Source organism: Spodoptera frugiperda, chromosome 29 (assembly GCF_023101765.2).
Source record: "Spodoptera frugiperda isolate SF20-4 chromosome 29, AGI-APGP_CSIRO_Sfru_2.0, whole genome shotgun sequence".
Taxonomy (NCBI): domain Eukaryota; kingdom Metazoa; phylum Arthropoda; class Insecta; order Lepidoptera; family Noctuidae; genus Spodoptera; species Spodoptera frugiperda.
Window position 1 is genome coordinate 12,150,091 of NC_064240.1, and position 16,451 is coordinate 12,166,541.

At 35.9% G+C, this 16,451-nt stretch overlaps 1 protein-coding gene across 3 annotated transcripts in view; it reads left to right on the forward strand.

Moving 5' to 3' along the window:
• LOC118268234 (aminopeptidase N) overlaps positions 1 to 16,451 on the forward strand; it is a 28,127-nt gene that overhangs the window by 7,604 nt on the left and 4,072 nt on the right. For 2 of the 3 annotated variants that reach the window (XM_035582628.2, XM_035582629.2), the window contains exons 2-13: positions 5,330 to 5,526; positions 6,747 to 7,420; positions 8,455 to 8,610; positions 9,644 to 9,964; positions 10,925 to 11,108; positions 11,832 to 12,067; positions 12,442 to 12,622; positions 13,007 to 13,205; positions 13,641 to 13,915; positions 14,355 to 14,551; positions 15,508 to 15,675; positions 16,266 to 16,383. In XM_035582628.2, the coding sequence (XP_035438521.2) occupies positions 5,344 to 5,526; positions 6,747 to 7,420; positions 8,455 to 8,610; positions 9,644 to 9,964; positions 10,925 to 11,108; positions 11,832 to 12,067; positions 12,442 to 12,622; positions 13,007 to 13,205; positions 13,641 to 13,915; positions 14,355 to 14,551; positions 15,508 to 15,675; positions 16,266 to 16,383 (2,892 nt within the window). In that variant the 5' untranslated portion in view covers positions 5,330 to 5,343. Of the gene's footprint in view, positions 1 to 5,329; positions 5,527 to 5,607; positions 6,140 to 6,746; positions 7,421 to 8,454; positions 8,611 to 9,643; positions 9,965 to 10,924; positions 11,109 to 11,831; positions 12,068 to 12,441; positions 12,623 to 13,006; positions 13,206 to 13,640; positions 13,916 to 14,354; positions 14,552 to 15,507; positions 15,676 to 16,265; positions 16,384 to 16,451 lie in introns of those variants that run through there. The other variant, XM_035582630.2, reaches the window with a different exon arrangement.

Here is a 16,451-nt window from a genome sequence, read left to right on the forward strand (position 1 = left end):
GTTTTTACCAAATCTTCCCGCGTTCTTACAATAATATAATAAACCGTTGCTACTACAATCATTTCAATAAAAACAATACAGCAGTTTTTGAGATGCGATCATACATACAAACGCCTGTTGAATATAAATTCCGTGAACAAGTTCAGGTTTATGATAATTTTGTAATTGAATTATTAGATTATGAAGGACAATACGTACATTATCATGTAATTTGAGATTAACAGGCGTGGTTTGGATTTTACTCATTGTTTTTATGCGTAATTGGTATACATATTGTGTTTCTAGTTCCTACACGTGGCTACAGATACAAGTATACATATGTATAATCTATAGTTGTTGTCATCCAAAAATACCTACAACATCCAACACAACATACTACCTACATATTACTTGCCGACAAAATATATGATTTTCTTTCTTTCAAAAATGACTATTAAAACCACTGCACTGAACTACTTTTTCTACTTTAAAAATGTTCACAAAATACCTATTTAAAAATATAGGCTCAATCTGAAGATGATCAGAAACATGAACAAAATCAAGATTGTTTTTATTAAAAAAAAAATACCGGAAATGGGGTACACGTAAAATTTAGTAGTTTCCTAAGTTAAAAATAAATTATTTCATGATCACCGTCTATTCGTTTACGGGCTTATCTACCATAAAAAAACACATAAAAAATAGCCAGTAAGTAGAAAATTATAGCCAAAAATTTTTTCAAGGCAGCATGAACAAGGACGTTTCGCAATGAAAACAATAGTTCTTGAATAAATTAGGAGACATGCGGAACATAGATAAATAGTCTACTATCGATTTTTCGTCAACCTAACGTAAAATAGTACCAAACTGTAAATTTTGTTATTTACTATTAGTCATTTTTAAAAAAAGAATCTCCGCACAATAAGACTTACTCCCATGAAATGAAATTTGTTATCAAAAATACCCATTGTAACGTTATGAGATAAAAAAAAACAATAATTAAAAGCATTTCAATTATGACGTCATGAGATAAAACTTAAGGCATTAATTACCAAATCCTAACCACCATTCTCTAGCCCCAATTAGACAATCCTCCAAGCCATGGACTGAATTAAATTTCTCATTAGGTATCTAAGTACCTACATACATACTTAGCTACCTAATAATAACTGACGAGTACAGGATAAAACCCAACAATAATTAGTAAGTCCACAAGTAAATCTGTCACACATACCAACGTTAATTGAAAGTCTTAATTAGAACATTGATTTAAAGGAAATCCCTTAAGTATTCTATTTTAAAAACAGCGAACACAAATAGGTGATGATGACGAAGAACGGGAAACAAAAATAGTTTTAATTAGGTCTACCACCTAATTAAAACTATTTTTGTCAATAAGAGTTGACACTCCCTCTCGCCTCGCCCAAGATAGGTCATTGGAGATTTTCTATAAGGCGTCTGGCCTTATACACGGGCTGCTCAAGCAGTTAACGACTGTTGTGTGTACGGCAGCGAATGAATGACTATATTTTATACTGTACACCGCGGGATCGTGACATCAAGAAGTAGTCAATATCGTATAAATATTGTTTTTGTCCAGCTAACAGGGATGATGACAGGGTATGAAAAATAAAAATGTATGTAGTCCGTCAGTTTGATAATGAAAAAAATATAATAGAAAGACAATACGTGTCTAAACACGTATTTTCTTTATTTCATCGTTTAAGAAAACAATACCTACATAAAACAAACTAAACTTTAGGAATGATATTTTTTAAATATCGCGTGACGTCACTATTGAGTATAAAATAATCTCAAAAGTGACGTCACGTTATATTTAAAAAAATACGTGTCTAAAGTTTAAAAATAATTTACCAGACGGACATTAAAATAAAACTTTGTCATTTACCCTATTATTAGTAACAAATAAGAATGCTAATTGACGCAAAAATATGACATCATAACTCACTATTATGGTATACCCAACATAGGGTAGACAGTAGACACCTATGTAGAATACGGAAACCGATCACAGTCGTAGTAACAAATGGACAGAAAATCGTATTTTAATCATCGTTTCTATTTCAATTAAACATTCTTCTGTTTTATCGTAGTTATGGCAATGACTCATCAGTTTGATGACCAATAAACCACACTCGTGTGTAACCACAGAGTAAAATAATTGTACGTTTTGACGCCACCGCGCATAATGCGGTTGTGTGCAGAAAATAATGACACTGGCAGGCAGTACATGACGTATCATCATTTATCTGAACAGTCAGCTTAGTTACTTGGGATGTAGGTAAAAATATACAGATTGATTCGGTTCAGTAGTAGCTGTTATAATAATAAATAGCTTTTCGATTGGTCATCTCAGTAGCCAACCGTAGATAAAGCGCCTGTTTCACCACCTTCATATAAATGCCTTATAAACTTATGTGACAAAGTGGTTTACTTATACAAATTACGTTCTTAATTATTCAAATTCTGGGACATAGCGGCTATCCAAGCATAGGGAAAGAGGCCCTAAAATTAAGGTAATTTCCATGGCTCTGGCTTTAGTTTAATCCCCGATTTCACTAAACAACCAAATCGGTTAAGTCCCGAAATGTCAGGCCTTTTAACAGGTTTTCTTTTAATTTTCAAAAACCTTACCGTAATATGACATAAGCATTGCATCAAATATTTTGACCACTCTGTTACAATGGGGAGTAGTCAAACAACTGGCAGAATGTGACTATACTTCCTTCTCCCTTTTTCATCGAAATCGCTGGCATTTGATGAGAAATCACTGATATAAATATTTCCTACTTAGTGCCTAAGTACCGATTCCCTAATGTATTTTTAAAAAGGACCTAAAGATCCAATTCGACCTTTACTTTGAAATAAATAAAAAGAACCAACGTTTTAGCTAACATACAATTTTTAATCGAAACCCATTAACAAAATCAATCTTATGGTTCGACCACGGTTAATTCGCGAGCGGTGCATTCGCCGAAAGAGGACGGATCATTAGTCATCACTTCAAATTAATACAAGCCCTTTTTTGAAAGAACTTGCGCGCATCGTTGATGTATATCGCGCCAAAGTGCACACGTGTGTAAGCTTAGTACCTATATAGGTACTTGTAGTGTACCTAATGTAGTGATGTAGGATCAGATAATAAATTCCCATGACGCATTGCATTCCAAATCACTGCATCGAACACTAAAGGTGATTGTACGAAATACAAGTTGCTCTGTCAGAAATTACTAAGCGGAAATGGTACATAATGTGTTTTAGCTAGAAGCTATTTATCTACAGTTCTAAGAATCTAATGTAAAGTTTAAGTCATTTCCTTATAGTAACTGTGTACTTTTGTCCAAAATATGGATTTGGAAATTCCGTGCCGCAAGACATGTCTTCTTATAGATGATTAAAATAGACTCCAAACTATTACTGAGAAATTTTAGAAATGTTCCCAAAAACCCAAAAGCCTGGTTCTGCAGTTCAACTACCGACTACTCGACCAATAAAGCAATTATAGATTACATTTTAAAATGATAGACTGATAAAACAGTGTTGTTTTACTATGGTATTGTCAACCCAAAGCCGCTTCGTAATTCAATTACTTGTAGTAAAATACCTTACAGATACAGCATATTTGCGAACCCACTCGTACATAACGACAACAATTTCATGTTTTTCTGCGACCCCTCATTGGACTTTAAAGGCACTGCATTATCTTTGTCCTATTCTGCCGCGCGCGCCTTAAAGCTAGTATCTATCAGACCACCACAGATGGGGCCCAGTAAGGCTGACGCCTGACTGTGTACTACCTACCAGGCCTACCGGGGCTCCGGCTCGAAAAGCAGGAGTAGAAACGGGGTGGTTTTTAATCACTAAGAGTCTGACACTCCTTGTTGCCTCACCGAAGGCGAGAAAAGTCATTGGATGATTTTTACCCGTCAAAAACCAAAAAAAAACGATATTACCTCTTCTCGCAACGTGGTCGAAGAAGGCCCCTTAATTTTTCCCACAATCTCATTTTCCCTAAGGTTTTCTTGGTATTTGTTAGTAATCAAAGCGGAACTTTGAAACACAATAAGCTATAATTATATCAGATTTCTGTAGATACCAATCGTCATAATATATCAGTATTCCCCTCATGGATAAACCCATGATGTTTCGCAAATTATCAATTGGACGCACCACCCACTACCGACACCTCACGTGTTACAGTTAAGATATTGCGAGTCACGCCAGATGATTCACTTAACTTGATACAGCAAGTTATGTTAGTTTATGTTGGTAATCAGCCTACATTGTTTAGATGACCCCGGCGAACTTACTGCCTCAGAATCAATGAACTATTCCAACCGAAATAGATTTTCTTTATATTTTTTCAATGGTCTCATTTCGTTATGATTTGCTTTTTGATCAACCAAAGAAATTAACAATACCTAATTAATTAATTATTATGTTAAACTGGTTTGTAAAAGGTACTTAGGTATTCCTTTTTGGCAAGTCAGCTACTTGTAACTCTTAAAATTGTGAATGTGCATGTGATAATCACAAAGGTACCATCAGGAGATCTGCTCATTTGCCTCCTAAACATTCCATAAAAAATATTATGCCTCTTGTCCTCCAATGTCCGGAGAAGTAGGTACATACTTAGCCAAAAACTCACAGTTCATTCATCCACTTTTTACCAATCCGATTAGTCACAGCATGCATGTCGCCAAACACCGGACACGTTTCCAATTCACCGAGAATCTTCAAATTGGAAGTTTTGTAGTACCCTAATTTCCTATTCTGGAATTAAATCTGGAGTGACAGCTTGACTTACTATCACCCAACTGAAGTTGAAGGCCACATCTAATCGTCTTGCGTACACGCATCGAGCATCGATGACTGATACTACCGATATATATTTATACTCCTACTAAACGAGTTCACACAGGTCACGTGTGTGAAACATGTAAGATTTCGGGAGCTCTAATTGTTATCTTTATGTTTTCCGAATTAGAACCAATGTGCGAAATCAAAGAATCTTGAACTTGAATTTTCAATGAAACCACATTATTATTAGGTACCTATCCAATGCGAAAAATAACAATAAGCCTGTTATGAGGTTTTTCACCCAAATTAGGCAGGTGAAGGTCATTAGATACAGCAGGCAAAACAGCCATTTACTTAATTAAAATAAAAGCCCGTTACAGTTATTGTATTGATAGTATGAAAACACGCCGACGCTAGTTTTCATAGACTTCGCACGTTTCATGAAATCTGGAGAAATCTGGTATAGAATAAAATATAAAGTACCTATTTCCGATACCTATTTTAAATACCCGTCTGTAAATTGTTTCAGAATGAGTTAACAACATGACCCTGTCAACCAGCCGGCAGCAGTTCCTGGCTTACGAATCCCAAACACCAGAAGATATCCACTATGGAAGAAGGGGAGGAATTTTCATATCAAACTGCATTTGTGTAACATTCATAATTTTCGCCGTCCTAATTGCAGTCATCGTTGGAGTTATTGTACACTTTATTACCTACTTCAAGGTAAGCCCGAGCTTATTCACGTCATTTTTTTATGTTCGTAGGTACTATATAAATGTGCTCAAACCAACAGCTGTTATCTAATCTGTCACCAACTCCACACACGAGACGTTGGCCGATTTCAAGTTCAAATCGTCTTATCTAGTAATAATATGTCTTATCAACTTTAATTAAAAGCTACTGTCTTTCGTATAATTTTTATCGAACTTTAATTCCGCAGTTACACGCTATTCTCAGCGTTTTGCGGATAGTAGCAGTATAAATAATCATAATTGAAACTACTTTGTCCGGAGTAAACGTGTCCTTTGCCTGTAGGAACTCACTACGCTCTGAAAAAAAAAAATAAACGTCAAAATGACAATCGATCTCTGAGTGTTTGGAAGTGTGTGATATTTTTGCGAATATTTCTAAATATTTATTTTAACGAACAGTTCATTTCTCTGTAGTGTAAAATGTTTAATTTATAAAAAGAAGACAGCTTTTAAAAAGTTGTTTCCCTACGTACCTATTGCATTTTGTAACCTGTGATATTTTTAGTTAGACGCACAAAATGTTTATAAAATCTGTTATTGTTTTAATTTTATTTGAAGGAGTTATTATAAAAGGAGATGAAAAAGTAAGTACCTGTGAATATTTGCTAAACAATATAATCTTTCTATGCAAATGTATTGTATACATTCTAGACATGAATTGTATTTTCAGTGATTTTTGTTTCAAGCTTTAACTAATATTATTTAGTCTCTCAATAATAAATTATATTCACAAAAATACTTATCAAAATGTATGAAATGAATTAAAGAGATATAATCAACAGTAAAATTCCAATTCTTTATTCTTCCATTTATAACTTTCTTGTTTATTATTTACTTAAGTCAATCAACATATTAATTTATATTTTTATGTACCTAAGTCATGAAAATTAATTCAATTTAATCACATATTTATTTAATTAGCTGTTAGAATAACAATAGCAATAAATTATAGTTCTCCATTGTAGGATGTAATAAAATTATAAACTCATGTCCCTACATGTTTCATTATGATTAAATAATTATGTTATTGGTTAGAAACAAAATTTCAGTTGTTCTATATATCAAGTTAATACTTTATTGTCTTTGCCTATAAATCGTTTTCCATTGACTAGCAAAAGAAAATTGAAAACTTTTTTATGATTTATATGTGAACATTTTCAATAATACTTACATATTATACTATTGTTTCAGCTCTCACAGAAAACGGTAGACTTCTGGGATGAAACGGAACCATTTGGTCAAACAGGGTCACCATCCCCTGACCTCAGACTCCCATCATACGTAGTACCGAGTTTCTACAGGCTCAAACTAAAAGCGGAACTAGAAAACTCAACCTACTCTGGTGATGTTTACATAACACTCAAAGCCAGTAAAAGTGTCAAAGAAATTATATTACACTCTAAAAACCTCAGTATTAGTAGCAACGCTAAGCTTACAGAACAAATATATGAAAAAGTTGAGACTTTGCGGTCACTGAAAGTGAAGCGGGAAGCACCAGAAGTTAATGTCACCACCACTGCAGACAACACTACCACCGAAGTTCCTACAACAAGTATAGCTGATCAGAATGCAACAACAGCTACGGTACCAGAAACAACAACCACTGAGGATAATGCCACAACTTTAAGGACAGATACAACACCAGCTCCTACTCCGGTAGATACAGAAATAAGTCATAGTGCGGTGCGGACTATCAAAATTCTCTCAATAGTGCAAGGTACAGGAGACAGACTGATTTTAGGACTAGAGTCTGCGTTGAAAGCTAATGTGGACTACGTACTGCAGCTCTCGTTTGAAGGTGCAATCTCTAACTCATTGACTGGATTTTACAAGAGTACCTATGTTAATGACAAAAATGAAGTCAAGTAAGTCGCATTCTTTACATTTTATTGCTACTTGAAACTATTTATTTCGAATTTAATTTAAAGTAATTTTTTTCTTACTTTTTGACAATTTCTCATGGTATTATGATAATGGCCTTCCACTCTTGAAATGTTTGAGTAATTATTGAGGGACAGATGTGAGAAAATGTATGATTACAAGAGTCTTTTTCAAAGATTGAACCCACATAAAGTACCTCAGAACCAACTCTCTCAGTCACTATACCAACCACACTAAAAATGATAAAGTCATATAAAAATAAAACAATAACAAGATAAATATGCTACACAGTAACATTGTGTAATATTTATTTATAAGTAGTATATTTTATAAACAATTCCTTACTTGGAATTTATATATCTAACCCAAAAAGGTAACAAAAAAATAACATTAAGTGATAAGTAAGTGAAGTCGTGCTTTATCTAAGTGGAAGTTGAATCATTACCTTGTTGGGTTAATTTATTCATCATTATGACCTCAGCTTAAAGCTCATTGATGACTGAGTGTGGATAATGGTATTGTACAGACTAACTTGCAAATATGTATTGATTACCATTATCAACGGTCTGTGACAATAGGCCTCCTGTACTTAAGACTCCACTCCTCCTGTACTCCACGTTGTGAGACGCAAGTTGGTCGCAGCTTAAAAGGTCGTGTGGTTATCAGAGAGGATTACTGCAGGATCTCTGTCAAATGTAGACCCTTATGCCCGAATACTCAAACACTACTCAATTTTAAGACACTCTCAAAATGTAGTTCTGTCACTATCAATTCTTTATAAAATGACAGAGATAGCACGATATTTAAGTACAACTTATAATTGAGTAGCGTTTGAGTATTCGGGCGTTAGTCCGATGTTTACCTAATTGTTTCTGGGGTCTACCCACTATACCTGATTGTTCAAAGGTCTACCCAGAAACGTCGTGAGAATGTCCATTTAAAAAATAGTTGCTCACAAAATATCTATACAGGAAGATTTTGGTATTAAAAATATTTTTATATAATCTTTATCTTACAGGAACCTAGGGGTCACTCAATTCGAGCCGACGTCGGCGCGGTCCGCGTTTCCTTGTTTCGACGAACCAGCCTTCAAAGCCAAGTTTGAGATCAGCATTGCGCATCCCGAGACTGTCACTGCGCTGTCAAATATGAAGATAGTTGCGCAGGAGCCTGTGTTAGTGGCATTTTTATAGTTATTATTACCTAAGTTTGCTTGTGTTTTGAAGCAGATTTTTTGAAGTTTTGAAGCAGGTTCGATTACTTCAATCCCTGTACAATTTAGTGTATTAAACTTAATTTCTACTAGGTCGGTTACATTTTTAGATAGAACAAATCAGAGTATTTTGTTGAAAATACTCGGTACCAAATGTAAGTTCCTAAACTCATCAGCCTACTGGGATTAATCTATAAAGTTTCTCGTTCCCAAAACTTTAATATATTTTTTAATCAATTCTACAACATAAAACATAGTAAGTACATATTTGCCACTAAACTAAATAAATAGAATGATTAAATTTAGATTGTTCAAAGAAGTTTAAAATGTAAACAGTAAAATTTCATCATACTTGGTAGCTTGTAATAATTTTCAAATGAAAATACTACTTATATTTGCTAACAACACACGTGTAGTTTTGATTACGTTTATTTCGTGTTGAATTAAAAATAGCTGTTTAATCGATTTAATTCCATGTCGACTCATGATCATGTAATTTATTAGCCATTGCTTGCAAGCAAATTGGAAAATCACTTATACGAGAATCAGTTTTATCTCGTAATCATACTAACGTCACCGTCAACGTCACGTCACGTCACTGTAAGTACACGTAACGTATACCCAGTTAGGTATATAGATCCAAAAACATAACCATTTTGAAGAGTGCAGTTGATAATTTCACACAATTTTGTATCTTAAAGATATTTATCATAAAGTTGATTTTACGATATACGTCTACGATCTACGATCTACATCTTATCAGTTCTCATGCTTCCAAGAACCTTCAAATTATTTTGCATTTAACTATTTTATGGAACAGTCGAAATATTTAAATATATTTTCGACTATATTACAAACCGTTTAAAGTTGAAAATTAATCGAACAGTTTTAACAATTTTCCCTTTAATATATTTTCGACTATATTACAAACGGTTTAAAGTTGAAAATCACTCAAACAACACCTTGACTAACATCATTTCTACCCAATTTTCAGCCCCGATCAACCAGGCTGGCAATGGACGCACTTCGACAGATCAGTCAGCATGTCCACCTACCTAGTAGCCTACGTGTTATCAGACTTCAAGTCCTTAGAAACCAGCTACACAAGCACGAATAACGTTACCATACCAATCAGGATTTGGACCAGACCTGAGTTAATAGGGAAGGCTAAATACGCGTCAGTGATTACGCCCAAACTCCTCGCGTACTATGAAGAAGTGTTCGGTGTGCCCTACGCTTTGGACAAGATGGATCTTATTGCTATTCCTGATTTTTCAAGTGGAGCCATGGAGAATTGGGGGCTGGTTACTTTCAGGTGAGTTTTGGCTTATCTTTATAACAAAGTATAGGTAGATGGTGAAAGCAATGTTATATTTTTATTTATTTATGATCGATATGCCTTGCCTTAATTTCCTGCTTCGTCGACTGGTTGTGAGCATAACAGTCGAGCAAAAACTGTTTAGGCTCGATTCCCGGGACAGGGAAAATTTAAGTAGGCAGGCACTTTATTGGGGTATTTCAGATCTTCTCAAAGACTCGTAGACAAGATCTGGAATTAATTTCAATCAGCTCACCTCCTATTACATGTCTGATGTGTAAAGTAGGTGTTGACTGTCACCCATTACAAGAATTCTTAAATAATGTGGCGTTATTTTAAGTTAAAATTTCTCTGTAAAATAAATACGTAGTTTAGCTAAGCATATGAATATTGCCTGCACAATTCTTGTCGCATGCGTAACATCGATCTAATCGCAGTAGAATTTTAACTCGCCATAGCGATAGGCGAACGGTTTAACGCCTTTTATCGAGTTTTAGTAGTCGCACAGAAGCAAAAAATCTTAAACACCATATTATTGGCCAAATTCAAATACTACTTATATACATTTTTATGGTCTGAAAGTTCTATTGATATTAGATTCTTGATTTCTTTTAGTGTTTAATAAATATCACGTCATGACTAATGTCAGCATCCTCTGCATGTGGACCCAGCTGCAGACTGCCCTTAAGAGGTTACTGGGCTTGGAGATGGCTTGGAGATCGAAGGATACCGGTGGTTTTTAGTCAGCAAGAATCTAACACTCTCTCGCCTCACCTAAGACGGGAGAAATACATTGGGATGATTTTCCATGCGTAACCTCTAAAGTAGATTTTAACTACATAACATGGGTTGCCTTTTATCGAGTTTTAGTGGTCTCCACTAGCTAAGATTTATTAAAAATGGCAACCACAACAAAATATTAATTAATGATGTAATTTTTATTTTTTTTTTCAACAGAGAAACGACCCTTCTATTCGACGAGGCGGAGAGCGTGCCCCGCGACAAACAGAACGTGGCCATAGACATCGCGCACGAGCTGGCGCACCAGTGGTTCGGGAACCTGGTCACCATGCGCTGGTGGACCGACCTCTGGCTCAACGAGGGATTCGCCACCTATATCGAGTATGTTGGAGTTGATCATGTAAGTAGTATTTTATTATTCTTTATTTTGTTCATCGTAACTTTCAGCCATTACTATGTCCACTGATGAACATAGGCATTACTGCCGGTTTTCCCTAAATAGTCTATAGTTTGGTATAACCAGGATAATTCTTAAAAATGGGAATTTAAATTAATATGTAAAGAGCAGATTAGGTAAGGTGCTTTGCGAAAAAAAGATGTAAAAAGCAGTTTGAATAAGGTATTTTTGAAAATTCCAAGAACTAGTTATATCTTATCTGTATTCATATTGATAAATATATTTGAAATAGTATATTTATCAATATGAAAATTTAAAATACTCTAGTATATAAGACACAATAGAACATAGGCCTTCTCAATTTTTGTTGGTGTGACCTAAATAGTTATAGGTAGTTTGTTTTAACAAGGATAATTCATAAAAATGGGAATTTTCAAAATGTGAAGCTCTGAAGAGCAGAAAGTCCAAGAACTAGGCACACCTTATTTGAATTCATATAAATAAATGTAAAAGAAATAAAAGCCGCTTTTAAATAGGTACTTACTTCAACTGATGGACTGTTTAAAACTCATTGATACCGATACTTAATTTTGAGTCTCGTCATACTACGCACTAAACTATGACAATGCCGTAATGAGCACCTCTATCTACCCCTTCGGTGATAAAAGGCGTGACGTTGTAAACTACGAAAAACCAACTCTCATAAATCCAAATGTATATCTTCAGGTGGAGCCAGAATGGAACATGTTCGAATCGTTCTCCCGCGACAAGATGGACCTGCTTCGCTCCGACGCCCTGAAGAACACGTCTCCTGTGTCACGGAAAGTGGAGGATGCGTCGGAAATATCACAGAAATTCGATGAAATATCCTACACTAAGGGAGCCAACCTTATACGGATGTTGAACCATACCATTTCGGAGGATCTCTTCCATAAAGGATTGGTTATTTATTTGAATCAATGGTGAGTTAATACTATGCGATCTTTCGTCTTTTATTTTTTTAAATCGTCGCCCCGCACTAGGCTTTTCTCCTGTGTCGTGAAAGCGTTTACAAACATACAAGTTCACATAGGTACACATGATTCCCAGACCCGAACCAATAATTTGTGAATCACACAAAGGTCTGACTACTTTAAGATTTGAGCACTAATCACCACGCTTGCTCAATGAGGGTTGGCGATTTTAAACTTATAATTAGTAATTAGATTGGTATATTGGTAGGTTTTAAACCCGTATGAGAAGAATCTTAAACCTCCGAGCTACCACGACTCCAAATGTATGCTTAAAAACGTGCAATTAGCTTCTCGCTCTCATCTAACTATCTCCATTCTCCCAGGAAATACTCGAACGCGGAAGAGAATGACCTGTGGCACGCCATGTCGAAGGCGACTCCATCGGACCCCGCGCTGAAGGACCTCAATGTAGTCGACTTCATGAACTCTTGGACCAGACAGGCCGGGTACCCCGTCGTCAGTGTTAACAGGAACTATGAAACCGGACGGGTGGACTTTGAACAGGTACTTTGACTTGATTTCATTTAAATAAGCTTCGTTAATGACTGCCGAGCTGGACTTGAACCTAATTCTTGAATCGGACAAATCAATGTTTGACGTTTTCGGTTTATTTTTCACATCACAATGGTCCGTTTTTGTTGTAAAATGCTTTTGCCTGGAGACAATTAGGAAACTAGAATCATAAAGGCTCCTTTTTTCTTTAACCAAGGTGAAAAGCTAGTCCATTCATACTTTGCCCGATCCTGCAAATAAACTGTTTTTCTGTCATTCTTTCTCTTTCTTTCTATCCTAATGGATTCCTTACTCAATAGTTGCACTAGCAATAATTCGACCAATGAGACCATCAGTGTAAATTTGTTGATACTCATCAACTAAAACCTTCCCCAGCGCCTGTTCACGGCAGCAACAGACCCGTACCAGAAGATGTTGGACCAACTATGGCACATCCCCATCAGTTACTGCGTCGTGGACTCGCCCGTCCACACGTGGACCTCCAAACCCAAGACCTGGCTCAAAGGACGCACTACCGCTGTCAATCTACCTATCAACGATACGCAGGCGTTGTATGTCAATGTTGATGCTATTGGTGAGTACTAGCCAGAATATAAGTCAATATAGAATTGTATAAAATAAGCCATGAAACATGAAAATACTGTTTTACGAGTTGAAACCATGCCTGCACTCCAATAGATCAATAAAATCCCTAAATTCTATTGAATATCAGAGCCCAGCATTGATTTATAACTATGAGGGTAATGCCCCATTTTCGTAGTAAGACTTGACATCCGTTTTTGGGGTTTTGAACCTGTAAAGTACAAATGTATAAAATCAACTGACAGTCGATTTTTGAGTTGACATAAACCATTAAAACAAAAAGCATTTTTCCAATTTGGTGCAGTCAATCGCTAGTTATACGCTTACATACATTTCAATTGAATTTATTATTATTAATGACTTAATGCCTTAAAACATAGGTAGATATTATTTACAAATATTGACTAATAAACAAATCTCTCCACAGGTTACTACAGAGTAAACTACGACAAGAAGAACTGGGAGCTATTGAGCATTGCTTTGAAAACGGGACAAATTAAATCGCCCATAACGAAATCTCAGCTTATAGACGATGCCTTCAACTTAGCCAAAGTGTCACGCCTTAACTACAGTTACGCGCTCGGTCTGACCACTTGTGTCATCAATGGAGAAGATTCCAAAATGGTCTGGGATCTACTACTGAACAACATGGCGTTTTTGAGACATAATTTGAGAGCTACGTCTGGTTATGTTTATTTCCAAGTAAGTTTTGATATTTTATCCTGAAATATTTGGTTATTAAAAACCTAATAAGTGATCTTTTCATTTTATACGCAAGTGAACTTTTGTTGCTTAATACAATAGAATCATGAGACCATTATAAATTGAAAAGGTTTCATGGTTTAGTAATATATTTGAGCTTTTGACCACCCGTAACATCTTTTACAACTGACGTACAATTCAATTTAACGTTTCAAAAATGCCTAATTAAGGATTAATTTAAATAAATGCTTTTACTTTGACTTTATGTCGTTCATCTGAGACGCCTATGACAAAAGCGTTTGACAAAATATTTTTTTAAATAAATCTAATTTTATGAATTAATCTCTGCTTACAGTTTACTTATAATCATTAGTCAACAATGACCATACAAAAACTATATTAAATTAATTCACTCACACAATTAAAACCCTAATTCCAGGACTACATGAGAATATTGCTGGCTAAACAGCTAGAGAAAGTGAACTACGGGCTGTCGAAGCCGAAGGACGACAACGAGGCGTTCCTGATCGAGAACCTGGTCATGTGGGAGTGCTACGTGGAGTCCCCGCGCTGCCTGCAGTGGGCCAGGGAACAGTTCGACAACTGGACCCGCCAGGACGATGTTAACAATAACCCGTGAGTTTACATTTTACTAGCTATTCCCGCGCGGTTACACCCGCTCTGCTAGGCTCCTATTGGTCACAGCGTGATGTTTTATGCACTATAGCCTTCCTTGATAAATGCACTATTCAACACAAAAAGAATTATTCAAATCGGACCAGTAATTCTGGAGATTAGCGCGTTCAAAAGTTTGTTTGTAAACAAACAAACTCTTCAGCTTTATAATATTAGTATAGATTAGCTTATGCCGGTGACTTTCTACGCGCAAATAGGTGATTCCCGTTTTTCTTATTCCCGTGGGAATTTAGGGAAATCCTCTCTTATTACCCCCTACACTTTTTAAGGAATATCCATTCTAAGTTTCAGCTTCCTAGGTCTAGTACTAGTTATGGCTATGCCTTGTCTGTCAGTCAGCCGATCGCCCATCATTTTTCTGTTAATAACATTTTTAGCAGTACCACATTCAAGTATGAAATAAACGATAAATATAGTTACGATTGCTTAGAGCTAAAAAAATGCAAATCTTTCTGTCCCATTTTGAAAAGCTATACCGAAGGACATTTAATATGTGTTTAGGCCTTTAAAAATGTATATTTTTTGATGTGATTGTAATCTATATATATAAAAATCAATTGCTGTTCGTTAGTCTCGCTAAAACTCGAAAACGGTTGGACCGATTTGGCAAATTTTGGTCTTAAATTGTTTGTGGAAGTCCAGGGAAGGTTTAAAAGGTGAGAAAAAAATGTTTGAGGCGGTACGAAGTTTGCCGGGCCAGCTAGTTAATATATATACTTAATTTCTTTCTAAATTGTTTTTTTTTATACTTATTGCTTGAACGGTCTAAAAATAATGTTGAGCCTACCTTTAATTTAAGAGCATACACTAACTGTTGTTTCTCATATTTTTAAGATTGTCTGTATGTATCTTAGTTGGTAAGCCTTAATAAATAAATAAATATATGTTGTCCCCAGTATCCCCAGTTACCTGCGCGGCCTAGTATACAACATGGTACTCCGTCACGGCGGGCGCACGGAGTTCGAGTTCCTGTACCGCGTGTTCCAGACCTCCACCGACCCCAACGTCAAGACTCTCATCATCAACAACCTGCCCAGCACGAGGGAGGAGTCGCTTATTACTTTGTAAGTTGTTTTATTTATTTATTTATATTTGTGACAGTAACTGCCGCATTCAGAGACATTTTTAACGATTACTTAAACTAGTCCTTAGGAGAAATTTTGTATCGAAAACAATCGCTAAGGACTAGGTTAAGTAATCATTAAATGACTCTGAGTACGGCAATAAGTTTTAGATAGTTTAAAACTGTCTGAAAACGGGCTTTCATTCATAGCTCTTTTTTTACATTTAATGGGTCGACGTTTGGCCGCTATCTCACCTCTTACTTTTGTTATTAAAGGTATTGAGAATTTTGGTACAAATCTTTAATTCGTACGATTTTTTTTAATAGGGTTCGAAAATAAAAATTATCTTCTACTAGTAAAAATAGCACGATTAAAATAATTAATTAAAAATCTTCTATTATACAAAAAATACTTAGAGTCGGTTCGGTCGTACTGACGTATCATCGGTTGAGTGTGAACGGTCAATTCTTTTTTTATACATTTGTTTGTTATGGCGTTACACGACGCATGTTTTGTCAGATATGAACCGACCTTTATTCTATTTAAACGTTTTATATAAACACAACATAAATGCTTTGTTATCCCCGCAGACTGCTGGAGCGGTCCCTGTCGGAGATCCCGAAGCAGTACGCGGTGGCGGCGTGGAGCGTGGAGGCGCCGCTCGGGACCCGCCTCGCGCAGGACTTCCTGCTCAACCACTTCCACCAGGTACTCACTGCTACTGGACCGGGGGGGACAATGGACAGACCCACTGTACCAAGGTCTTATACAATACC